Source organism: Ochotona curzoniae, unplaced genomic scaffold (assembly GCF_017591425.1).
Source record: "Ochotona curzoniae isolate NIBS_2020 unplaced genomic scaffold, NIBS_Ocur_1.0 contig_4895, whole genome shotgun sequence".
NCBI classification, from domain to species: domain Eukaryota; kingdom Metazoa; phylum Chordata; class Mammalia; order Lagomorpha; family Ochotonidae; genus Ochotona; species Ochotona curzoniae.
This window is the reverse complement of record NW_024466413.1, coordinates 202,176-228,564: the sequence shown is the minus strand read 5'-3', so window position 1 is coordinate 228,564 and position 26,389 is coordinate 202,176. Positions and strand designations below refer to the sequence as shown.

General features: G+C 55.9%; 1 protein-coding gene across 1 annotated transcript in view; it reads right to left on the bottom strand.

Annotated features, from left to right (window-relative positions):
- Nucleotides 1–26,389, bottom strand: part of TRAPPC9 (trafficking protein particle complex subunit 9) — a 338,695-nt gene that overhangs the window by 256,280 nt on the left and 56,026 nt on the right. Inside the window, exons 11-17 of the mRNA XM_040988506.1 lie at nucleotides 26,134–26,260; nucleotides 16,645–16,790; nucleotides 15,356–15,441; nucleotides 12,392–12,518; nucleotides 9,550–9,682; nucleotides 5,363–5,526; nucleotides 2,362–2,514 (exon numbers count right to left, since the gene is read on the bottom strand). Coding sequence (XP_040844440.1) covers nucleotides 2,362–2,514; nucleotides 5,363–5,526; nucleotides 9,550–9,682; nucleotides 12,392–12,518; nucleotides 15,356–15,441; nucleotides 16,645–16,790; nucleotides 26,134–26,260 — 936 coding nt within the window. The remainder of the gene's footprint in view (nucleotides 1–2,361; nucleotides 2,515–5,362; nucleotides 5,527–9,549; nucleotides 9,683–12,391; nucleotides 12,519–15,355; nucleotides 15,442–16,644; nucleotides 16,791–26,133; nucleotides 26,261–26,389) is intronic.

Below are 26,389 nucleotides of genomic sequence, written 5' to 3'. Positions count from 1 at the left end.
GTCAGCCATCTCTGACTCACAGCATTTTATTTTGGAAAATAGTAAACCTTCATTTTAAAAAAAGACATGCAAGGATAGAAATGAGGGTGACGCCACAACTAAGTCAGCACGACCCGCATCCCTGGGAGGAAACAGCTGAAGCCATGTGGGACGCCCAGATGGAGCTCCAGGCTCCTGGCCCGCCTGGCTACCGTGGGCATTTGGGGAATGAACCAGAAAATAGAAGACCTTTCATATGTCTGTCTGTCTCTCTCTCTCTGTCTCTAAAGTACAAAGAGTAGAAATAGTTAATATACCATTTATCTCTAATTTGTAACAATTCAGCATTCACTTCATTTCACATTCACTCAGTCTCCGTTTCCTGAACTGTATCAAAGTGCAGGCAGGCACCTCATCTTTTACGCTTAAACACACCTGCAGGTTTCCTAAGAACAGAAACATTCTGCTACAATGTCACTGTCATAATGACACTCATTACACTTGTCACTAGCCCAAGCATCTGCTAGGAGCCATCAGCAAGGAGGGCATCCGTCCGACAGCACACGTGTGTCCTGTCCCACGTGTGAACATGGCTCCCTGGCTGCATTTACGCACCACAGTGTGGCGGTACGCTCGTTTCCGTCGCTTTTATTCCAAAACACAGAAGCAGGCCATTCCCACACGTGAAACTGCGAGTTGCCACTTTACGCTGTGCTTAGCAGAGAATGGGGAACTTCTAAGGGTCCCCACCCACTGTGATACAGCAGGGACACCACTCAGGTCAGCGTCCAATGACAGTGCCACCCAGATCCTCAAGGCCCTGGAGTCAACCCAGAAGCTTCCATGGGGAAAAACTCTACAAGGGGGAGGGGGGATGACTGGTGCTCTTCTTGGCCCCTGTGGCTCACAGAAGTTCCCCAGTGTGGGTCCGCTTGCCAGGGCAGCCCCTGGCATCATGTCCAACCGAGCCTTCCCAGGGCAGATGGCTGCCAGGTCCCCAGCCCGGGCATGGTCCATTCTGCCCAACTGCCTTCTACGGGAAAGTCAGCACGAACCCACCCTCCACCCCAAAATGGGCAACAGAAGCCAAGATAGATATACAGGATTGCCTCAAGCCAGAGTCCTCTGCACAGCAGAAGGAACAAGCAACGGGGCAGAGAGATGCCCACAGGCCAGCAGAGAGTACCCACAAACCACTCATCAAGTATCACAATACAGAGAACTCAAATGACTCAGTAACAAGAAAACAGCCCCGTGTAAAAATGGGTCAAGGGTTTGAAGGTATATCTCTCAAAAGAATACATTCAGATGGCCATCACCAATCACAAGAGAAACGCAAATTAAATCACAGTAAGAGAGGCCAATGCTGTGGCAGAGCAGGTAAACTACCACCCACGACACAGACATCCCCTATGGGCACTGGTTCGAGTCCCAGCTGCTCCACTTCCAACCCAGCTTCCTAGAGGCCTAGGAAAGCAGCAGAAGATGGCCCAAGTGCTTAGGCTCCTGCCACCTGACATGGGAGACCCAGAGGAAGTTCCAGGAAGTGACATGCCTGCTGGCCATTCAGAAAGTGAACCATCAGACAGAAGGACTGTGGGTATGTAACTTACTCTGTAACTCTGCCTTTCAAATGATCAAATAAACCTTTCAAAAAAAGTTCTCATATAAAGAAACAATTAAATATTTGAGCTGATACATATGATTTAACCATTCTATGAGATACACATTTAATAAAACACTATATTGTACCTCATGGGTATACACAATTATTTACAAATAAAAAAAATTAAGATTCAGTTATTTAGCAGGCAGAGTTACAGACAGAGAGAGATAGAGAGAAAATCTTCCATTTGCTGGTTCATGCCTCCAGATGGCTGCCATGACCACACATGAACTGGCCGGAAGCCAGGAGCTTCTTCCAGGTCTCCTACGTGAGTTGCAAGGGCCAAAGGATTGGGCCGTCCTCTGCTGCTCTCCCAGGCACATCAGCAGGGAGCTGGATGGAGTGGAGCACCTGGCACTTGACCAGTGTCCATACGGGATGCCGGCACCACAGGCAGAGGTTTGACCCCACACCACAGCACTGACCCTAAGCAAGCGCCTTCCCCATAGCAGACTGTGGTTCTATGTGTGTTAGACAGTCATAAGGAGAGGATGGGGAGAAGGAGCTGAGGACAAACTCCAGTCCCTGGCCATGTCCCAGGCAACGCGTAAAATACCCCCCTGCCCCACTCACTTAGGACACCCGCCTGGCAGGTGAGCACCAAACGCATTTGTTACTTCCTGGCCTGCCTGAATGTGGCCCTGTGCTCACAAGCAGCCAGGGTGGTGGGCAGCCTGAATGAGCCAGGCGCACATCAGCAGCACGGGGACACTCACCATCACTCAGGTCCTGCAGGAGACTCTCCTGGCAGGAGAAGTCCAGGCTCACTTTGACCATGACGGTGAAGGTGGCTGCCTGCCCAGGCTGCAGCGGAAACTGGGCCAGGGTTTCTTCCAGCTTCCAGCTCAGGAAGTCACCATACAACTTCTCTGCAACGATAAAATTAATGACAACATGGATGGTGGTAGTAATGACAGAGGCACGATGGTATATGGACCAACCCTGCCAGAAAATTCTGACGCAAGGCTCAGAAAATATGGATGGGATGAGATGGGCTGTCAGAGGTTGATTTTCCAGGGAAAATTCTGAAGCAGAAGGGGCAGAGGCATGCGGAGGAGGGAACGGATGAGCCCGGCCTCCAGCCACACCGTCCGTTGTCTCCCGCCAAGCAGCAGGCTGTGAGCCAGTGCAATGGGCTCGCTGATGAGGTTCCAGTACTGAGCAGAGCGGCCCATGCCATTCACATGTGGGCACGCAGGTGCTGGCTCCCCAGCCACACGATGCAACCCTGCTCTATAGCCAGAGGGCTTCCCAGAAGGCCAGGCAAAACAACAGTTGGGGAGGAGGGCAACGAGGACGGGCTAAGAAGGGGTTCCGGGCAGGCGCTATGCTCAGCATGTTCTACTGCCCTCCCACACTGGCCTGGGCATCCGCCACCTCCCATTGGCCTGAGGACGCACAGGTATGAGCGTCTGCTGGCAGTCACCCCCAGAGGGTACACCACTGCCTAGGCCTGTGAGACCAGCTCAGTTCTGCTGGCATCCCAGCTCTCCAGCCTGCAATGCAGCCCTGTAACTCAACCTGCCCCAGGGGACCAGCTCTGGATGCCATGCCCATGCCAGAACAGACCCTGATGCTCTCCCTCTGGGACCACAGCTGTCACCATGACCCTCTCATGACCAGACACTCATGCTATTGATGTACATCCCACTTTGTTTCTGCCAGATTTGCTTGGGAATGGAATGGCTGGGATATGCTAGCAACAGAAAGCCAAGGAGGCCCTGCTCATTGGGGGTCATCCCCAGACCCCTGGCCCCTGGGTTCAGATTGGCTCATTCCTGGCCACTGCAGCATATGGGGACTGGACCAGAGATGTGAGCCCTCTCCCTCTGTCTCTCCTTCTCTCTCTATAATCTGCCTTTCAAATAAAAACAAACAAATTTTGGGCCCAGAGCAGCAGCCTACTGGCTAAAGTCCTTGCCTTGCATGAGCCCCAGGATCCCATATGAGTGCCAGTTCTGGTTCCGACGGCCCTGCTTCCCAACCAGTTCCCTGCCTGTGGCCTGGGAAAGCAGTTGAGGATGGCCCAAAGCCTTGGGATCCTGCACCCACGTGGGAGACCTGGGAGAAGCTCCTAGCTCCCAGCTCCTGGCTTCAGATCAGTTATGCTCCAGCCACTGCAGCCACTTGGGGAGTGAATCTTTGGATGGAAGATCTTTCTCTCTGTCTCTCCTTCTCTTTAAATCTGCCTTTCCAATAAAAATAAAATAAATCTTAAAAAATAAAGCTAAAAGACATTCATCGGTTCTGTGCACTCCACCAACAAGGGAGACAGGCGTGCTCGCCTGAGTCTGCCTTCTTGGTGAAATCCTCAAGACTGGGACATGGTGCATTAAGACACAGGTAATTTTGGTGCAAAATTCTTTCAAATCCATACATAGATTTTCATAAAGCACATTTTCATGAACTGCTGGAAGATCATCCTTGTATGCACGTATTTCAAAAGAAAAGTTTGGACCAAAATAAACTTTTCTTCCGATTCCATTCTGCTTGGGGTACCTGCTCTTGCTTCTATGTTGGTTCGTGTTGGCATGAGCAGCCACCACATGGGGAAGGATGCCAAGGCTGAGAAGGAAAGGAAGGTGTGGCCGACAGCCTTCCCAGGCCCGAGCAGGGGCAAGGCAGAGGTCACTTCCCGAGCAGGTTACCCTCTGCCACTCCAGTTTGGAAGGGAGTACAGGCCATCGAGCCCTGCTGGCACACTCCACACTCACCTGCTGGTGCCAAACTCCCTGGGGAGGCAAATTCTCCTTGGCTTCCCCCGCTGCCCAGCCTCTGCCTCCAGGGAACTTCACCGACCCTTTGGATTTTTTTTCCCATCAGCACAGAGAGGGCACCCTCGTGGGCCATACCCAGTCCAAACCTTGCAACTCCAAACCGTGAAGCTTGCTAGCAATCAGGGGCGTCTGAAAACATCCAACGTGCAAGAAACTCCCAGAAGCTACAACACCTGTCTGCCCCGGCACTTCCAGTTGAGATCTGGTGGCGCAGGGTGGGGGTGGGGAATGACTCAGTCTGAACCTGCTTTTCTAGAGACTTCCACAGAAGGGGCTAAATGCTGCTCGCACGCAGGGCTCACTGCACTCCCTGCCGGCAGCAAGGGAAGCTTACCCAGCTCTCTCACTCGTTCTTCCTAACTGGCTCATGGGCCTGTGTGCTTTTTCTTGCTTTATGAAATAACCTGGCTTTGCTTCCAAACGCCACTTGGCATTGCCCAACTGACACAACATAATCCCCCATTTGGCCAACATGGCTCCTGAGCACCCACCACACCACACCCCCATGTTACAGAACAATTCTGCATGGGGGTGAGGGGAAAACACAGCAGGCTGGACACACAACTCCTAAATTAGAGTGCCCCTAAACAGGTTCAGCGACCAGGGGCTACACTAGATGGTCCAAGGGGTTGGCAACACACTCCCTGCCTTCTGGGGCCAAGACAGGAAGGTCCCTGGGCTACAGGCACCCTGGCATCAACCTGCTCCCATTTCCCAGGCCTCCACTCAATGCCCCTGTTCAGATCCAGCAGACGGGCACCAGGCATGCCAAGGGCCGAGTCATGGGCCTGCAAAGTGCAGTGTGTGACTCACATCCCTCCCATCGGGACTGCACTGGGCCAGGAGAAAAGGCAGCCGGAGGCTCTCGGAACAGGGGCTCCATGAGCAGGCCACCTTACGCGCCAGCCTCCCCGGGGCCCGAGGCACCCTCCGCACCTACCCTTGGTGGGGAGCAGCTTGGAGCTGACCTCCAGCTTCTCTAGGGGTTCCAGGCCAACATTCTCCAAGGTGACCACGAGCCGCTGGCTCTCCCCATTGAACAGCTGCACAGACACATTGGCAGAGATTTCGTCCCCAGACGAGGGTTGCAGTGCATGCGCGGATCTAAACGGCAGAGGGAGGAATTCCACAGCATCAGGTCAGAGTTCCTCACACCAGGTACAGAAAGCCACATGTGGCACTTCAAAAACACGGGCTAGGGGATCTCGGCACTGAACCTGGAACTCAGGAACCGAGCCACACTGAAGACAGGTTGGGCACTAGGAGACAGTCACACCACACATCCCATCGCAGGCTCCCAGAAGAAGCACTTCTACATCCTACCAACTTCCAAGAAAATAACAATGCGGTGAGTCAAGGTGAATGTCCATGCATTAAGCATCTTTCATGGGAGCCACGCAGTGGCATAGTGCATGAAGCTGCCACCTCCAAGCACCGATGTCCCTATGGGAGCCAGCTGAAGACCCAGCTGCCCTACTCCCCAGCCAGCTCCCTCTAACATGCCTGGGAAAGCAGTGGAGGCTGGTCCAAGTCCTTGGGACCCTGAACCCACATGGGAGACCCAGAAGAAGCTCCTGGCTTCAGTCTAGCCCAGGCCTGGTCTTTGTGGCTATTTTGGGAAGTGAACCAGTGGACAGAAGATCTCCCCCTCCCCCTCCCTCTTTCCCTGTAACTCTGCCTTTTAAATAAATAAATCTTTACATACGTGTGTGTGTGTGTGTGTGTGTGTGTGTGTGTGTGTGTGTACAGATATATATATATCTTCAGTGTCTTTCCTTGACCAGGGAAGGAAAGTGGATGTGTGACCTCTTCGTGTGACCCTGGCCACAGACAGTGCACAGCCCCTCTCACACACAGGCTGCTGACAGCCACACGCACTCTGGGAAAAGGTATGAGAAGGAAACAAAACTCGGCCAGGAGGCAGAGAAGGAGATCCTACCTACTGGTTCACTCCCCAAATGGCGAGCCTTCCTGTACCCCAAAGCCAGGGTCTCCACCACTCCTCTGGTTCTCACGTCCCACACATGGGGAACCCCTCCAAGGCATCTCAGAGCCCCAGGGACCTTCACAGCCCATTGACAGCAATTCATACTTGTTTCAGAAGAGGTCACACTAGAAAAATGGGTACACTGTACACACTTGTCAACAAGACACCGACCTCCTGCACCCACTGCAGAGGCCTGTGCCAGGGCCTACTCGCCTACACCACTGAGCAGACCCCGGGTGTACACGGGGACACTTCCCGTGGGGCCCTGCTCATCTACACTGCCAAGTGGACCCCGGGTGTACACAGGGACACTTCCTGTGGGGCCCTGCTCATCTACACTGCGAAGTGGACCCCGGGTGTACACGGGGACACTTCCTGTGGGGCCCTGCTCATCTACACTGCCAAGTGGACCCCGGGTGTACACAGGGACACTTCCCGTGGGGCCCTGCTCATCTACACTGCCAAGTGGACCCCGGGTGTACACGGGGACACTTTCTGTTGGGGGGTGCTGCTCGCCTACACTGCCCAGCAGAACCCAGGTGTACACTGGTGTTTACACTGGGGCCCTGGTCGTCCACATGTGGCAGCCGCCCGTTTTGGCTCAGCCACCCACCAGCGACCAGCGTCATCAGGGTTGAAGTTACGAGGACTCGGGCCTCAACAATCACATATGTGTCTTTGCGTTTCTGTGCGTCCTGTCGGTCTCGTGTACGCCCGACTGCAGAGGCATTCGGCAAGGCTGACGGAGCTGACAGGGAGCCCCGAGCTGCACTGCTCCACTTCCGGCTGCACACAGCAGGCTGGCTTCTGTCTATCTTGTGCCGAGAGCCACCTGACAGGTGGAGCGGCGATCTTGCCTGGTGCCAGCACCACAAAGACTGACATCGTCACGCACCCTTCCGGGTGGCTCGGTAGCTCTGGGTACATCTTTCGTGGGGAGAGAGATGCCCAGGCTATGCCAACTTGTTAATGAAGTCTTTTGCCTTCTTTATCACAGGGCTTGGGAGCTAAACAGCAGCTCTTCATCAGACATGCTATACAAATGTTTCCTTGCAGCCTGAGAACTATCCATTTTCTTAATGGTATCTCTGGAAACACCAAGGCTTTTTAACTCTGAGGAAGCTCAATCCATCAGCCTTTTACTGTGTGGATCGTGCTCTTGTTGATATGTCACAGAAATCTTTGCCTAATTCAAGGTCATAAGAACTCTCACCTGCCTTCTCTTTTTTAAAGATGTACTAGAAAGTCAGAGTTACAGAGAGAGACAGAGACCAAGAGAAAGAGACCCCACCCATAGGGTCACTCAAACGGCTGCAATGGCAAGAGTGGGCCAATCTAAAGCAGGAGTTCCTTCCAGGCCTGCCACGAGGGTGTAGAGGCCAACACCTCGGCCATCTCGCCCACAGTAAGAAAGATGGGAAGAGAGCAGTCAGGACCCAAACTAGCACCCATGTGGGATGCCAGTGTGGCAACACCACAGCCCCACCCTCTCAAGCTGGGCCCGCCCTGCTCACAAGCTCAGCCCTCCTGGCCCTCCGGGCTCGCCATCAGGCCGTGACCTCACAGGCTTGGCCCTCTGACCTCGCCGTCAGGCCGTGACCTCACAGGCTTGGCCCTCTGACCTTGCCGTCAGGCCATGACCTCACAGGCTTGGCCCTCTGACCTCGCCATCAGGCCGTGACCTCACAGGCTTGGCCCTCTGACCTCGCCATCAGGCCGTGACCTCACAGGCTTGGCCCTCTGACCTCGCCGTCAGGCCGTGACCTCACAGGCTTGGCCCTCTGACCTCGCCGTCAGGCCATGACCACTCTTGTGTTAATCTATATTGCATTTTGTTGCACAGTGCTTTCTGCACCTGACCACTGTGCACGTCAACACCTCCTCCCTGCCTGCCAGCATTCTCAGCACTGCCTCAGGAAGGAATCCCACCCACCCCCCGACAGCTCCTCCAGCACAGGGACCTGGCAGGGCTGCAAGAACAGAACACGGTACTGGTTCTGGGCCTGTCCGCCCTCCTACTCCACCCCACAACCTTTAGGTCAGAGCCCAACACCACTCAGCTCACAGCTCAGCTTAGGCACCCAGCCCAGCAGCTAACAAGTATGCATCAGACATGCTGAAGAGCTTACAACCTTTCAGACAACCCCAAACACACCAGCGAAAAGAAGCAAACGACGTCTGTGAAGTGTCAGCCCTCATGGCAACGGCTGAGATGACCCCGAATTCCAGTTATGTGATGTGGAGGTTTCTTAAGAGTGTCCTTTAGAAAAAAACCGCAGATGAAATCTTACTGAAGAAACTGTAAGAGGGACGAAAAGCTCGCCAGTGTGATTTCACAAAGTCACCTATGCCACTCTGCAGGTAAGCAGCCGGAAGCACCTGAGTGAGTGCTCCACTGACCACCGGGCCTCCTGACGGCCACGCCCTGTCTCCCTCACACTCTGTGACTGACCACCCGGGCCTCCTGACGGCCACGCCCTGTCTCCCTCCCACTCCCTGTGACTGACCACCCGGGCCTCCTGACGGCCACCGCCCTTTCTCCTTCACATTCCCTGTGGCACTAAAAATCCCAAACAGAAAGCAACTGGGGCCAGCATCACGGCGCAGCAGGTAAAGCTGCCGCCTGTGAAATGGGGTATCCCAGCACAGGTTCATGTCCCTGCTGCTCCGCTTCTGACCCAGCTAGCTCCCTGCTAATGGTCTGGAAAAAGCAGCAAAAGATACCTCAAGTCCTCAGGCCCCACACTCCTGTGGACATCCAGAGGAAGCTCCTGCCTACTGGCTTCAGCCTGGCCCAGCGCTGGCTATTGCAGCCATCTGGGGAGTGAACCAGCAGATGGAAGATCTGTGTGTGTGTCCTCTCTCTCTATTGACTTCAAAATAAGTAAGCAAAATGAAGCAATTCTGTAAGAGAGCGTAATGTTTTCCTGGGATGCTCTGAGAGCCTGGCTCTTTCAGCACGTCTAGGTTAACTCTGGGTCCTGGTCTTGGTCAGGAGGCCTCTGACTGTGATTGGCCGGAGCAGACAACATGGCCCCACCTCCCATGGCACCCTGCTCCTATGGACACCTCGGAGCCAGTGTGCACAGGGTGCAAGGCTCCTCAGGGATGCCTCCTGCCCGCCCCTTGGCCCCCGGTACCTGGGCAGGGAGGTGCTGATCTGCAGCCTGGGCAGGGCGGGGATGACCTCCACAGTAGAGCCACTGGTCTTTATGGCTGGCAGGTGGTCCAGCAAACAGTTGCTGACAACGCCAAAGACGGTGGTGTGGTAACCTGGGACACAATGCAGACGTCAGGATTCCTGGCAGCGCTTTGGGCCCCCCGGCCACCCTTGCATCCATGCCTGAAATCCCGTGACCAGCAGCAAGGGCAACCCTTCACGAGACCTGAGTCCCAGCGTCTACCCAGCACCTGTGGGGTGCCCGCTGCAGCTCCCTCACCCACCCAGGGTCCCTCAGGGGCTCCTCTGGAATGGGATCCGACAACAGTACCTGCACCTGCTCCGCTCCCCTCCACTCCCACAAGGCCAATCCCATCCATACTCCACGTCTCCACCCTGCACCCACTTGCCTCTCAGACACAGCCCTCTCCACAGAGAACAGTTTATATTCCTTCCCAAGACAGGGTGCAATTTAGTGAGCACCCAGGAAATGCTCCAGAACCTTCTGCTGAGAGACGAAAGCTCAAGAGCCAATCAACGGCCCTGCAGCAACTTCGCAACGGGGCAAGTCTGCCTGGCGTGTGTGCTTATGTCGTCTGAGGTAAGACAAAGCACTTGAGACTACTGAAGTCCCAGAATGCCTTTGGAGGGTTTGCTCACTGTTGTCGACAGCATTCACACATAGTGCAACAAAAAGAAATCAAACTCGGTGGCCTGATGTTCCCGCCTAGCAAGCACGTCCCTTCCAGAGCCCCCTCTCCTGCCACTCCGCGCATGCTGCTGCAAACACCTGGGCACACGCTGTCTTCCCAGAAACTCACACCTCTGGCACTAGGGACCCCGGCACCTTCGTGTCTTAAGGAACTCAAGGCAGAATCTGTCTGTGAACAGCCACTATTTTATAATTCCTAATTAGAGCCAACACTTTCCTAATCCTTGCCGAAAATAACTTGCAAGCACCGAGTCTGACAACAAAGACTGGAGGGCCACACACTTGGACACAGTCAGCCCACCCGGCGTGGTGCCCACAGCACACCAACGAGCAACACTGACCACTCTCAGGGACTCTGCTGCCGAGACCATAGCCACTCCTGCACCAACAAACCCAGGGCCGTGACGTGCCACCCACCTGGCACAAGCCCTTCAGGCTCAGCTACTCCTCTGCAAGCTGTCTCGCTGCTCCCCAGCCCCACCTGGGTCTCGTGCTGCCCCGCCTCGGTCTCCTGGGAGCCCCATGGAGGACTGCACCAGTCTGCAGCCCCCGTTACCTTGGGGGTGGCCCCTGGGCACCGCTGGACAATCCCACCCCTCTTCCCCATTTCTTCTCCCCTTCCCTCGCAGCCCCAGCTGGATAACCAACCTTCCAGCTCAGGGCCACCTGAGAGTCTGCTCCCACTCCAAGCCCCCGACATGGGCGCTGGGCTCCCTCTCGGCACTGGCAATGACACACCCACCCTGTGATCAGATCTGCCTTTCTGGCCTGAAAGGGATATTTTCCAGGGGATACTTGTTCTCCCGGCCGGCAGATGCACAGACGGCCTACTCAGTGTAAGGCTCCACTGGGCGCTGAGTATAGCTGGCTGAGACACACGGACCGCCAGGGATACAGTGGGAAAGAATCTATCGCACAGCTGGCAGGGAAAGGCATGGCACCCCGGGCCCTAAGCCAACACGGGCAGCTGAGGCAAGAGGAAAAGAGGACAGCCTTCCAGGTTTGAGGGCACATACAGGAGAGCACAGGCAGAGGACCAAAACATAGCCCAGCTGGAGGCCACCGCGGAGCTGCACGAGGCCAGACAGCATGGGGCAGCAGAACAGCCTGGACAACACAAACACAACCAAGGGATAAAGCCGGCCTGCGAGCAGGCCAGCCACTCCGCTGCCACCTGAGAGACACAGGGGCACACCATCCAGAGGCAGGGAGAGTGGCAGGATGCTTCCCAGCCCAAACACAAGCGGATTCTGGACCTGGCAGACAGAAAGTGCCCAATGGGAGTGGCTAATGGCATGAAGAGTTGAGCAGGGTCAGTGAGCATAAAAAACCCACAGTGAGGAGGAATGGCGCCCCTCGAGAACAAGGCGAAGGCAGCTGCTTGACAGTGACACCTTCGGGGAGGGAACTGTCCCACACAAAATGCCCTGCCCATTGGACAGCAGGGGCATGGCTGCGAAGCGCAGGGACATCCAAACCGCAGAGTGGTCAGCAGTCCTGGGGCGCTGCCGATGCCATCACGGCAGGGGATGCACTGAGAGCTGTGGAGGGAGGAGCGCCTGTCTGAAGGGTGGAGCTGCATGGCAGCACCTGCACAAGACCAGACCAACAAGGGAAGGCCAGAGAGATGGCAGCAACCTGGAAGGGGTGGCCAGAGAACAGAGCTCCTGTCCCAAGTGCACTGTGGCAACCGGGCAGCCGGGCAACAAGAACGCCAGACAACTAGCCCCAGCTTGGGCAGAAAACCCACTGCCCATGACATCAAGGACATGCTCTGGCAGAGGCCTAAGGGCGGAACTCAAGCACAGAGGGGACACAGGGACTCCAGAGGCACAGCCACCTGTCCCAAGAGGCCCAACAGCAAGCAGTGTGCACAAGAGGACGTGCTGTCATCAGCGAGGTTTATGCTGTGGAGGCAGCAGCTGGGCCGTTGGCCACTGGAAGACTGGAAGGAAGAAGTGGCAGACGAGGGAGGTGTGCCCATGAGGGTCAGTGCACAGGGGAACCCTGGCCCCTCAGCAGGAAGCCACATCCACCCTCCACTCAACAAGCATCTCCAGGCCCCGGGCACGGGACAAGGGCCCGCAGCCCCTCAGAAGCGCCCACTTACCATTCACCGTAATCGTTCCAGGAGTTCGTGGGACTCCGACAAGTGTCACTGGGTAAAGGCCGGACTCGGCGGGAAGGGACAGCGCAGCAGGCAGTGACTCAAACTCCACTCCGCTGGTGAGCAGGCCCTGTAGCCAGGCCCCAGGGCAGCGTGAACAGACCCAGCCCACACCAGGGACCCCAACTCCACACACAGGGTAACCCAGCCTCAACCTCCCCCCAGAACCAGTGAAAACCAGAACGCAGAGTAAAAGGGCTGTGCCTTCTCTTAAAACCTGCAAAGAAGGACCTGGCGCAGTAGCCTAGTGGCTAAATCCTCACCTTGCACTCACTGGGATCCCATACGGAGTGCTGTTCATATCCTGGCTGCCCCATTTCCCTTCCAGCTCCCTGCCTGTGGCATGAGAAAGCAGTTGAGGACAGCCCAAAGCCTTGGGACCCTGCACCTGCATGGCAGACCCTAAGAGGCTCCTGGCTCCTGGCTCTGGATTAGTTCAGCTCCAGCCATTGCGGCCACTTGGCAAATGAACCAGCAGATGGAACATATTTCTCTAACTCTCCTCTCTGTAGGTCTGTCTTTCAAAAAAAATAAATAAATCTCAAAAAAATAAAAAAAGAAGAAGAAGAACCCAGAGAGAAGCTAGAGAAAGTGTGCCATGTGACTGACAGGTGGACATGGACAGGGCCCTGGATTCTGGTCTGCTCTGCCACCTTCCCAGGTCTCCCACATGGGCAATCAGAACCCAAGCGCTGCTGCATCTTCCACTGCTCTCCCTGGCCACGAGCAGGGAGGGAGCTGGACCATACAGGACAGCAGCACCGCAGGCAGCAGGGAGGGAGCTGGACCATACAGGACAGCAGCACCGCAGGCAGCAGGGAGGGGGCTGGGCCATACAGGACAGCAGCATCGCGGGCGGTAGCTTCATCTGCCAAGCCACAATGCAGGCCCCAAATTACTTAATTTATAAATCAGGCATGGGCAGGTCTCACCAGCTGACAGCCCTGCAATGTGCCCATAAATTACAGACTCATTTCTAACTGCAACCAGGCCCCAAGCTTGCCAGTGAACTAGGAGCCACAACGTCACTGCAAACAGTGCAGGAAACAAAATGAAAAACATGACACAAGGAACGTAAGTTCCCTTGGCATGAATCAAATGAACTGTGTGCAAAATGTCATCAGTTCCACAATGCTGAGATTCAGGCATCAACAAAAGAAAATCCTTACTCAGATCTAGGGGCCAGCATGTGGCAGAGCAGGCAAAGCCACCTGCTGCGACACCAGCATCCCTTATGGGCACGAGTTTGAGTCTCAGCTGCTCCACTTCGGATTCAGCTCCCTGCCAATGTGCCTAAGAAAACAGCGGAAGGTGGTCCAAGTGCCCAGGCCCATGTCATCCACCCTGGAGACTCACTCTGGGAGGAAGGGACAAAGGTATGCAGGAGAGCAAAACAGACTCGACAGGCAGGTCAGCGTGAGCTCAGAAGGGCAGGACAGAAACAACAGGCAAGTCAGTGTGAGCTCAGAGCAGGACAGACCCCACAGACAGCTCTCAGTGTGAGCTCAGGGAAGGACAGACCCCCCACAGACAGGTCAGCATGAGCTCAGGGCAGGACAGACCCCACGGACAGGTCAGCAAGAGCTCAGGGAAGGACAGACCCCCACAGACAGGTCAGCATGAGCTCAGAAGGACAGGACAGACCCCACGGACACGTCAACATGAGCTCAGGAGGGCAGGACAGACCCAACAGACAGGTCAGCATGAGCTCAGAACAGGACAGACCCCACGGGCAGCTCTCAGCATGAGCTTGGGTTACGCATGTGTGTGCAGTGTATGTGCGTGGGTGTGTGGACTGCTTGCATACCATGTCTACATCTGTCCACAGGAAAGGCCAGCAGCAGAGACACCCTGGGAACAGCGAGCACTCCTGCTGCCCTCATGGCATGGGGCAGGTGTGGCTGGCAGGGCAGAGGTGGTGAAGCTCACGCTGCCCACTGACTGCCCACTGACCACAGGTGTATCTGTTAAATGTTCAGCCTGTGCAAGCCAACACCCACCTGCTGCTTTTCTCCTTGTTAGAGTCTTCATTCATCCTGATGTTTTATAATATACCATGCCTAACCCTAAGAACATTCAAACCAGGTGAAAATGCATCTGTTTTTAAAACTGAAGAAAATGCAAGAAACAGCAGCCGACATCTGACACTTGAACCATGTTGGGGTAAACTCTCACCCTAAGGAGTGGAGCAACAGCCATGACAGAGGCCTGGCCATGCCACACCTTGGGGCCTGTCCTTCTCCATGCAACAGGATCAGAAAAAGTGCAGTGCTCAGGGATTCCCAGGACTGCACGCTAAATGCAAGCTCAGCCTCCAGAGCCTGGCTGGAGTTTGGGGAGACACCTTCAGAAGTGTCTTACAACAGTCATGGCTCACGACACACTGAGGCAGCACCCTGTGGGTCAGCCCTGCCCTCAGGAGCGACTCCCCCAGCCAGGCACCATGCACCTCTAGGCACTTGAGGGACAGGACCTGAACCACCTGCGGCCTGGTACTGGGTGTGGCCCTCAGCAAAATGCCAGCAGGAAGAGCCTGTGGTGGTATGAGTCCCCAGCAAGCACAGGCCCGGGCACAATGCTCCGCCTCTCTCTCACAGCTGCCCCTGCCCCTGCCCCTGGACCCCCAGGTCATCTCTAATAATCTCCTATGAACTTCAAATCAGCAACTTGCAAGGTCGTGGTCAATCACCCCAGTCCCCAAGGCTTCTTTTGAGTCCTGGACATCCACCAAGCAGGAAGCATCCACAAGCCCCGCCTTCACCCCTGAGAAGCTATCCACCCAGGACAAAACATATAGGAGCCAAAGAATCACAGCCTCCTGTGGGAAGACATATATTCTAACCATAAATTTGCAGATTTCTGTGCAAAAAAGGCCAGGGGTGGTAGGGCAGTGCCAGCGGTACATACCATATTCTCGACCCGAAGCTCAAACGGCATGGGGTTGTAAACCATCAGTTGAACCTCACACACGTCTCCTTGCACCCACTGGAAATCTAGACGACACACACATGCACAAGAACCCTGAGTTCAGCAGGTGCAGCTGAACTGTCACGGAGCTGCAGGGCTTCCCAGGGACTCGGGGAGCACCAAGGTCATGCTGGGATGGGCAGCTCACAGTCAGGTGTGCTTTCTGTGACACCAGGCAGAACGAGGCACTGCTGCCACCCTGGCGCCCTCCCCTTCTGCAGGCTGTGCCCACGCAGCATGCCTAATGCCGCCTCACAGAGTGACGCTCCGTCCACTTAAAGTGCACAACAGCCCGTGGTCCAGAAGCTGGCCAGGTAGGAAGGTGCTACTGGGCTTGCTCACAAAAGGCCCAGAGTGTGGATGTCCCATGGCCCCTAGGACTGTGGCTTCTCCGTCCAACCCAACCCCTGGTCAGCTGCAGTCCAGCTGTGGAAGATGGGATCCTGACTTGGGCCCAAGACCCTCAGCCCTTGTGCATAGGACAGGGCAGGCAACAGGGCACCCTGAGTGCTGAGTAGGGGCTAGGACAAGGGCAGCTGCGGGCCAGGACAGGAGTCAAAAGACAGGTGCAAGAGTACAAGGGCTCTGCTCCTCACCTCCCCAACATCACGTGGACACAGCCCCACCTTGGGTGGGAGGTCAGCACAGGCTATGGCAAAGAATCCCTCTTGGGATGCCTGAACTAAGTCTCAATGAGCAGAGCAGACCCTGCTAGCTCCCGGAAACCTTGCAAGAAAAAGTCTAAAATTCAGGCCTAGGCCCGGCACGATGGCGCAGTGGTTAAGGTCCTCGCCTTGCACGCCCGGGATCCCATATGGGCGCCGGTTCTAATCCTGGTAGCCCCGCTTCCCATCCAGCTCCCTGCCTGTGGCCTGGGAAAGCAGTCAAGGACGGCCCAAAGCTTTGGGAACCTGCACCCGCGTGGGAGACCCGGAAGAGGCTCCTGGCTTTGGATCGGCATAGCATCGGCCGTTGTAGTCACTTGGGGAGTGAATCATCGGACGGAAGATCTTCCTCTCTGTCTCCCCTCTCTGTATATCCGCCTTTCCAATAAAAATAAAATAAATCTTTAAAATTCAGGCCTGTGGGCGACTGCCAGTCAGACAGAGCAAAACCCCCAACAAGCTTCTGCAGAAACACAGACACGCGTGGCCAGCCCAGAACCCCACTCTGGCGCCTGGCACACGGTGGGCACACCGTGGGGCAGCAGGCAGGGCCACGGGGCTGACCTATCTTGTTGCCACGCTCTTCTCCGCGGTTGTGAGCAATGATGGGCGAGTAGATGAAGGGACTCCTGGCCGACACGTTCTGACCCAGCAAGCTCTTCATCTTCTGGGGCCGCAGGCTGGCAGGCAGGTTCAGCAGCTTCACACGCCTGTCACGGCAGAGACACAGGCTTCAGAGACCCACGGGTGGACGGGCCTCTCCGCAAGGAACCCAAGGAACACAGCAACAGCTAAGAAGGGAGAAGTTGCACTCAAGGTCGGCAGCAAGTCGGAGGAGCCGAGCGCAAGGTACACGACCCAGGCCAGCCCCAGGAACTCCTGCGGGGGGTGCACAGCCACGTTCCCCCCACCACTGCCCATGTCAGTGGACTGTCCTGGGCTCCAGAAGGCCAACAGCACAGCCGGTTCCTGCCAATGCCACCCGAACTTTACCCTGACTACCAAGGTAGGTTCGGTTCAGATACACACACACCCCAAGAACCAAGAACTGTGGGGTCTGGGCACGGGGGGCACTGTGCCCCCTTCAACTTGCAACCTCACTAAAGCACCATGGCCACCAGCATAGCCTGGGCACGTCATATGATCTCCATGTTAAGGAGATTCAGCACATAGCCCAGAATCCCACGCACACTGTTAGGTCTGTCCTCCCCTTAGGACATGGCAGGGGGGATGGGGAGGAGGGTGGGCACTCAGGCACAGCAGTGAGGACGCCCCCCCGTGACACGGCAGGGAGCACTCAGTGAGGACGCCCCCCGTGACACGGTGGGGGGCACTAAGGCACAGCAGTGAGGACGCCCCCGTGACACGGTGGGGGGCACAGCAGTGAGGACACCCCCGTGACACGGTGGGGGGCACAGCAGTGAGGACACCCCCGTGACACGGTGGGGGGCACTCAGGCACAGCAGTGGAGATGCCAGGTGCAATGAAAGCGGCTCATGTCAGAGTGCCCGCTTAGAGTCCCGGATACTCTGCTTTCTACTTCAGGTCCCTGGGTCCCTGCCACCCCCATGAGAGACCAGATGGACTTCTGGCTCCTAGCTTCAGCCTGCACATGGAAGATAGATTTCTCTCTCTCTCTCCATCTTGCCCCCTACCTGTGAAATCTAAATGTATAAGACAATTCCAAGGACTCTTGGGGGTACCGGTCACGATGTTTTGGGGTGGCGAACAGAAAATTCACATGCACACACATGGGCATTTCTTGATGTGTACACTGCTTCTCAAAAAAAAGTGTTGTTTTAAACAAAAAAAGAATTCTAAGAGCACAATCATCCAGAACAGCACCCTTTCCTAGTCAAAGCTGATTTTTGCAACAGGGGCCAGTGCTGTAGGGTAGCCAAGCCTTCACCTGCAGTGCCACCATCTTACATGGGCACCGATTCAAGCCCTGGAGGCTCCACTTCTGATCCGAGTCCCTACTAACGGTCTGGGAAAGCAGCAAAGGATGGCCCCAGAGCTCAGGACTCTGCACCCGAACGGGAGACCCAGAAGGTGGCCCAGGCTCCTGGCTCGCGAGCAGCCCAGCTTTGGCCATGGTGGCCATTTCGGGAGTGAACCAGCAGCTGGAAGATCTCTGTTTCTCCTTCTCTGTAAATCTAACTTTCAATAGATATATCTATTTTCGCATAAAAATTACACTTTATAGAATATGTGCCTCCAAAAAAAAAAAAAGTTCAATGTTCCTGATCCAAAGACAACAGAGCGTGTTGAGCACGAACTGTCACCAAACTCATAGCATGCCACCTGCTGCCTGGGGCAGGACAGGGTCCAGGGGTTTGGGTCCCAGGGAAGGAATGGGCTCGCAAACGCTACCTACAACACCCGGCTCTGCTGCACACCCCGTGGCTAACCGGAATCAGGCAACGCAGCAGTGGGATGCTAATTAGCAAAGTGACAGAAAACAAAGTGGTTGGGAGGAAAGAGACAGAATAAACAGCACGCCTTCCATTCCTGGCTTCCTAGTTCATCGGCTCGACTCAGGGGACGCATGGAAGGTGGCACTGCAGCACAGGTGATGAACGGGCAAGGAGTGCCAGTGGGCTCACCTGCCCCAGTGGGGAGCAGTGTGGAGGCTGCCTGGCTCCAGGGCCCCCTGCACGGAAAGCGCTGTGGGACCAGGCAAGATCAGCCACCAAACTCCTGAAAGCAACCAGATACCCCCCACGGGCTGTAACCAGCTCTGGTTTGAGAAACCCTTCCAGGAGGTATGACCCAGGCATTATAGCACCAGGTTGTACCCCTGCCAGAGCACCCAAGCATGCCTCCCTGAATGCTGGGTCTCTCGGCTCCCTTGGGATGAAGCGCCCACGGCCCTCCCTCAAGCAGCGTAACTACACATTCATATCGCACACGCACCAGGGCCACTCAGCTCTGTGTGCCATGGAGGCTCCTAGCTCCTGGGCCACACAGCCCGTAGGAGCCCCGCAGCTCTGCGCCAGGAAAAGGAGCTCCGAATTAGCTTCTCAGAGAAAGAAAAAAAAAAATCCACAGGTTCCCCTCCTCTGCTCCCGAGTCTCCTCCAGTCGGCACCTCTGCGTGTGTTCGTAATCTGCCCGTCTATCTGGGCCTGCTGAGTAGCCCTGGTTACCACACGCACATCAGCCCTCCTGCGGGCAGTTCTGTGCAGAATCAAGCCGATGGCTTTTAATGGGAGCTGACTGTCCTGGGCGGGCCTCAGGCCATCAGCGCCCGCACAGCTCCTAGGAGCCCCTGGCGAGTGAGGTCACGGGGCCTGACTGAGCTAGGCCCGCCTGGGGCACTCAGTACCTATTAGATTAATGGAATTCTGCAATACAATTAAGACAGCAATGCACTTGGTCTCCTTTTATTATTATTATTATTATCATTAACTTGCATCATAATTACTTTAAACCATTTAGGGGTGAGGTTAGTTCAGACTCTCCCATGCCAGAGAAAAGGTAAAATGTTTTCCTGTAAGTTGCGAAAATGGTTTTTACTGCCCAAAAAACCCTGAGAGCCGTCCACAGGAAAGAAGGGGCTCCAGTCGGAGGTCGTAGCACAAGACTGCTCAGCTGCCGCCTGACAACCCTAGACAGCAGGTGTGGTGGGCCGCTCCCCCGGCTACGAGGGGCCTCCATCTCCCGATGGCACCGGCTGCTCAGCTCTCCCTGGCAGCTCTCAGGTCGACTGCCAGCACGGGATGCCAGTGTTTTCTAAACTTGGCAGGTCAAGTCTGTGCTCCCGGGGCAGACTCGGGGATCTCTGGTCACTCTATCAAGCGGCTTGCACAGGGCAAGCAGCTTTCCCGACTCACAGAGCAGACAGGCTGGTGAGGCCCACAGGTTTGGAGATTCAAGTCCAAGAGCGTCTGTGGGGCCGGCAGACGGCAGTGGTGGGGAGCCCACAGAGGAAGGAGGCCCTGGCCAGCCGGAAAGGGGGTACAGCAGCAGGGCCAGAGTCAGGCTTTCCGAACCTCACAGAAACCACCTTTGCAGAGCGACACCCCACAAAGAGCCCAGGATCCCCCACGAGGCAGGGTCCCCTTCACTACCTGAGGTGTCCATCTTTTCAGTACCATTGACATCTGACTTTGGGGCTGGAAGTCCTACACGAGGCCAGCACCGACAGCCTGTTCCAACGAGCCATGAAGAGAGGTGGGCCGGTGCTGTGGCTTAGCCAGCAGAGCTGCCACCTGCAGTGCCAGCACCTACATGAGTGTCAGCTTATGTCCTGGCTGCTCTGTTTACAATCCAACTCCCTTCCAATGCACCTGGGAAAATCAGCAGCAGTCAAGTGCCTGGGCCCCTGTCAGCCCCTGGGGACCTGGACAAAGCTCCTGGCTCTGGCGGAGCCCAGCCCTGGCCATTTCAGCCATCCGGGAAGTGAGCCAAGAGGTGGAAGATCTTTCCAACACTTTCAAGTAAAAACAATTTTTTTAAAAAATGGAAAAAAAAATGAGAAGTAAGACTTAGGCAGAGGAGACCCCCCATATGCAGTGCCTCCGTTCAGGCACCCCACACTAACTCAGCGAGAGTCCGCAAGGCTCAAGCCCTGTGACAGTCTCAGTCTCCCTCAGCCAGTGCCACCTCCTCCTGCCGCCTGGAGGAACCAGAGTGAGAGCTGTGGCCTCACTGAGGAGCAAGCCCACTCAGGAGGGCCGCAGTCTGCCTGTCGCTGCACGCCCAGCGTGGTACTGCCGCGAGCAGACACGCAGGCAGCCACCACTGCGCGGCACAGCTGGCCGCTGCGGTCTGAGCAGGCCTCCACAGGGGACGCCGCGGGGGAAGGCTCCCACTGCTTCCTGGGGTGGCCTCACTGACCCTGTCACTGCCAAGACGGCACCTCCCCAGGGGCACCGGCATGGAGGACCTGGTCACCCGGCAGCACTTCCGGGGCAGAGGCGCTGCAGCTGAGTCACGTTCTCGCACCTGCAGCCCCCACGTGGCACTGCATGACGTCTGGGGACTCCCACAGGTGCCCTGATTTTCCCACCTCACTCCTACTTTCCCATCACCCTGCTGCACTGACATTTATTTAAATATATTTTTTGCTTTATTTTATTGACATATTTATTTTATTATATAGATGTGTGTATGTGTGTATATATATAATTTGAAAGGCAGAGTTAGAGAGAGGAGACACAGAGAGGAGAGATCTTCCACGTACTGGTTCTCCCCAGCCAGAGTTGGGCCAGGCTGAAGGCAGGAGCCAGGAGCTTCCTCCAGGTCCACACCTTGTGCAGGGGCCCAAATGCTTGGATTGTTTTCTGTTGCTTTCCCCAGGCCATTAGCAGGGAGCTGGCTTGCAAGCAGGGCAGCCAGGATACGAAACAAGGGTAACATGACATGTCAGTGCCGCAGGTGGAGGCTTAGCTTGCTACACCGCAGGGCCGGCCCCTGCTCCAGCTCTTTACTGATGCAGTCTTGCACGAGCTGTTTCAAGGCTGAACAAGGCAAAGTACGCGCCTGCATGATCTCTGCTAGAACTGTTTTTGGGTAAGCTGAGTGCACATCAGACCAAGATCCTAAGGACCAGTGAGCTGCTTTACTGACCAGAGCAGACCACAGAGCATCTGTCACCTTTTCCTTCTGAAGTCACCACAGGCCAGAACCAAGTGGGTGGTCAGAGCTCCACAAGGAGACGGAAGTGATAGGACGCAGCAGGACCGGACACAGGCTGCTGGGCCAGGCCTACCTCCCAGCTTTCAGTGCATAGAAACACACGTGACCGTGGCGGGCAGGAGGCACAGATGCAAACAGACATGTGGCCTGCTGGCCCTCAGCAGCAGCTCACACACACCCGGCACCCGGAGCACCTAATTCCGCTCTCCACGGTATGTAGCCAGGAATTGGGGGGCGGGGGGAAACGGACGAGGGCAGGGGTGAAGCAAGGGGCAAGGGTGCCAGCCGGAAGGAGCTCCCAACAGCCAAAGCAGGGACAATGTCAGCCTCGGGACAGTGCACGCACGGTAACACAGTACAGCAAACCACAAGTGTACAGCACGTGTCAGACAGATGGCCAGCACAGAGGGACAGGGAGGGAGACAGGCTGGACCAATGGATGGATGGGGGAAGGACAGAAAAAGGGAAGGAAAGAGACATGCTAGAACCAACCCTTCCTTTCCTAGCTCTGGCATTCAATAACATGAATTTTCGAAAGTAAATAAAGTTACTTTTCATCATTTCTCAGAGGATGGACTGAATTCAGCTGATGTAACTTAATACTTGGTGTATAGGCAAAAGCGAGCTGGCAGGAGCAGAGTCACTTTAATTAGCAGGAAAGCTCCTGGACAGGCCAGCAGACGGCTGCTGCTGACACAGCATGGCGCCCGCCCCGTGTCTGGCCTACACTGGAGACTGGCACTGCCAGCCTCGCTCTGCAAGAGCAGATGAAGGCGTAGAGAGGTAAGTGGCTCTTCTGGACGTGCACAATCAATTACATAAAGCAGAATCTGGTCACAAATCTACTGGACAGCGTCCTACGGCCTTTCCCATTTTACATTAACGGGGTTATTGATGTGCGGCCTGAGTGAGATGCATCAGTCAACGCTGCCGCAGCCCTTCCCTACTGCCCTCCTCAGCTGGAGACCGTGCACCCATGTCGGATCCCTCGCGTGGGATGACGGGGCAGGACTCGGTGAGTGGGCCGTGACGGGGTGGGTCCAGGAGCACGCAGAGCCCACAGCACATCTCTGGAAAGAAGAGATCTGGCTTTGATGAGGACAGGAGAAGCGCTGGAGGCTACAGGCTTACCAGGCCAGGACGGCACGTCTGTCCTCACGCCTTATCTTCGTAAACAGTGCAAAACAGCACGGAAGCAGAAGCTGGCAAGCACATTCAATTAAGTGAGCACTTTATCTGCGCATGGAAATTAACCGCAGATAAAATCAACAGGCCCACTCTGCGATGAAGGCAGACACACAGGCAGCCCCTGGGGCAGGAGGTGTCCCGAGTTCTGACAGATGTAACCCAGCTCCCAGAACAGCCGCACGTACACACCCGTGGGGGGCTTGGAGGCCAAGGCCTCCCTCTGCTGACCAGAGCGCTACTGTGTGCCCACTTAACCTGGCTGTTGTGCCTGGGAAAGCACGGCGGGTGCCAAAGGGAGGCTTACCGCCCAATGCAGAGAACCTGGGGTGCAAGCTGACTCCTAACACACACTCCCCACTTTTCCTGGGCCTCACCGAGTTATGTGGTTAGGGGATATGGAACCCAGGCAGTGTGCAGCACGTAGGACACTGGTAGAGTCCCCCAAAAGAAAAGACTCCATCTCTCCTCTGACTCTTCCTAAACCCTATGGGATGAGGATGTGAGGGTGGGAGCTGAGGCTGCCACCCCGGCACCACATAGGCCAGGTAGAGGGCATCAGGGTGGCCCGCAGGGGAGGTCTGCAAGGACCTGCCCAGTCCTGGGCAGGGAAAGAGGACGCTCACAGACAAGCTACAAAAGGCACGTTCCACAGGCCAGAGCCCGAGATTGCCTGTGTTCCCAAGCAGTGCAGGGTTCAAACCGCTAACACTATTTTGTAACTAATTCACTGCTATGAAGTATGGGCAGAACCGAGAAAGAAGCAAACAGAGTCAGTTTTGTGGTCCAGTGCATTAAGCCATAGCCTTCAAAGCCTGCATTCCATAAGGGTGCTGGTTCGACTCCCACTGCCCCTCTTCCAATTCAGCTCCCTGCTAATGTGCGTAGGGAAGCAGCGGGCAATGACCCAGATGCTTGGGCCCCTGAACCCAGTCCAGATCTTATCCCAGTCCTAGTTGTTGCAGCCATTTGGAGAGTGAACTAACAGATCAAGATAGCGCTCTCTCTTTCTCTCTCTCTCTCTCTCTCACACACACACACACACACACACACACACACACACACACATACACACACACTTTCTTTCCATCTCTCTTGGTCTTTCTCTGTGATTTCACCTTTATCCTAGAAAACAGAAGATGATGAAAGCTGAGACTGAGTATTTGCTAAGAGGCAGGCGTGGTGCTGGCTCCTGTGTGTCACAGCCAGGCAGAAACAAGACTAGCTAGCAGGAGGAGGAAGCTTAGTGGGGCCTCGTCTGTGGCCAAGGGCCCAGCCTCGAGAAGAACAAGCCCAGGAGCTCCACTCTCGGGGCCAGGGCTGCCTCGATGGTCCTGCCTGCTCTCCCCCACCTCCCTTCGTGGCTGCCGGACCAGGAGAACCAACCCTGCCCAGCTGCACCGATGAGACGCCTGAGCGCTCAAGGATCTGGTCACAGCATCAAAGGTGCAGAATGTTCCATGAAGTGCACAGTGTTCTATTACAAAATTTAAAAATGATTCAAGCCTCCAAGCAGATAAAAAAATTATTAAGAAGACTTTTCATTTTAAAAAGGAAAAAAAAATCATGCCCTTAATTCTAAATCAAACATGCACCACTTGAAGCCTGCATTGTGGACCAACTCAAGACACACGCTGCTTTCCGGTCCATGCCGGTGCCCGCAGCCTCCTCGGCCGGCCTGCGTGAGCCAGCCAGCACCAGCCAGAGCAAGTTCTCAGCTTGCAGGAACCTGAGTGCTGGTGGTCCTGCCTGCCCCATCCTGGGGCGCACATGGCCTGGGCTAAGGCCACAGAAACAGTCCTGAGCCAGACACATGTTGACTAGCGGCACACCAAGGCCTTTCTGGGTGCCCACTGTGACCTCCCATGCCCCCACAGCTTGGATCTTGGGGCACAGAGAGGGAAGACAGGGAGAACAGGTGACTGCAGATGCCTGGGGCCACAGCACCTCCTCTCATTCAGGGGCAAAACGCCCCATCTCAGAGGTTCTGCTCAGTCTTTGGAAGGTCAGCTCCAGCCTCCAAAGGTGCCCCCTCTGCCTCCGCTGTCTGAAGCTTAACCTGGGAAGAGACATGGTTCCATGGAAAGACAATGCCAGGACCACACGTGGTAGGCAGTGCTGCCCCAGGGAAGCCAGAGCACAGGCTTTGCTCGCAGGCAGAACAGCTGACCATGAGTCTACGGGCTGGAGGGAGTGGCCAAGCATCGGTCCCAGTCGCTAAGACACTGTGGAAGACGCCTGCACCCTACATCCAAGAGCCTGGCTTAGGTACCCACTAGGGCAGACCCCAGTGGGGGGCAGCTGTCGATGGCTTGGGTGACAGGGCTCCTGCCACACCTACACTCGGGACCCCAGGCTTCAGGAACGGGCTGGACCACAGCAGGTGTTTGGGGAGTAAAGCAGAAGTTAGAATCCACCTCTTTCTCTGTGCCTCTTCAGTGCCTGAAGGGAAGAAGACCTTGCTGAAGTAGAGGCAGGGCCGAGGGCCGGGCAGAGGCAGGGCCGGGCAGAGGCAGGGCCGAGGGCCGGGCAGAGGCAGGGCGTGCTTCCAAAGCTTCTGTCCTTGCCAGGCTGCAGTGGGCTCACTAGGAGGAACCAGGTCACACTGGCTTTATTCACAACCCAGGCAGAGCTGGGCAGGGGTGCAGCTGCAGGCACAGTGGCATGCCACAGGCTCAGCTCTCACTGTGACACTGAGATGCTGAGATAGGCTGAGGGGTAGTCAGGGACCAAGGGCCTGTTAGAATGAGTAAAAGGGAAGTCCCATGAGCTTCTAGTCTCCTCACGCAACTAGCCAGGAGGCAGGGAGCCCACCTCACTGTCTGCCTCATCGTGACGGCCTCTGACAGCTTGCTTTGTTACCAGCAAGTTAGACAGGGCTACCATGCCTGTCTCATCCCACCCTCTAACGGACTAGGCGCTGCTCTTGCACAAGCACCCCGCCCCCGTGCCTGTCATGCTTAAACTCCACGCGGACCCGATGCCCAGCCTTCCGCTCCTGGACCCGCTCCCACTGCTGCGACAGGAAGGCATCCTCACACACACATTCTCTCCCGTGGACGAGACTGGAGACCAGCTCCTTCCTTCAGACCACTGCCCTGTCACACTGCCATCATCCTGGGATGGCCGCTGCTGCAAGGCAGATCACAGAGCCATCCCACAGAGGGCAGAACCGGGAGCTGTTCTCCACACCACCATGATGGTGGGGGACGCCCCGCCCGCCTACCTGACGATGGGCAGCTTGGTGAAGGGCACGGGGGGCAGCGTGAGGCCGTCGGGCAGGGTGATGGGCTCCATGGTCCCAGGACACTTGGCCGTGTAGTTCTCCAGGCTTTGTGTCACGTCTTTCTTCTCTGAGAAGACAAGAGCAAAACAAAGGCTCATTTCCAGACAGGCAGACCCTGAGGGGGAGAATGGGGGCCAAAGACCACAAGAGGCACAGACAGTGCTCATGCCCAGCAGCCAGCAGCTGCTCCACTACA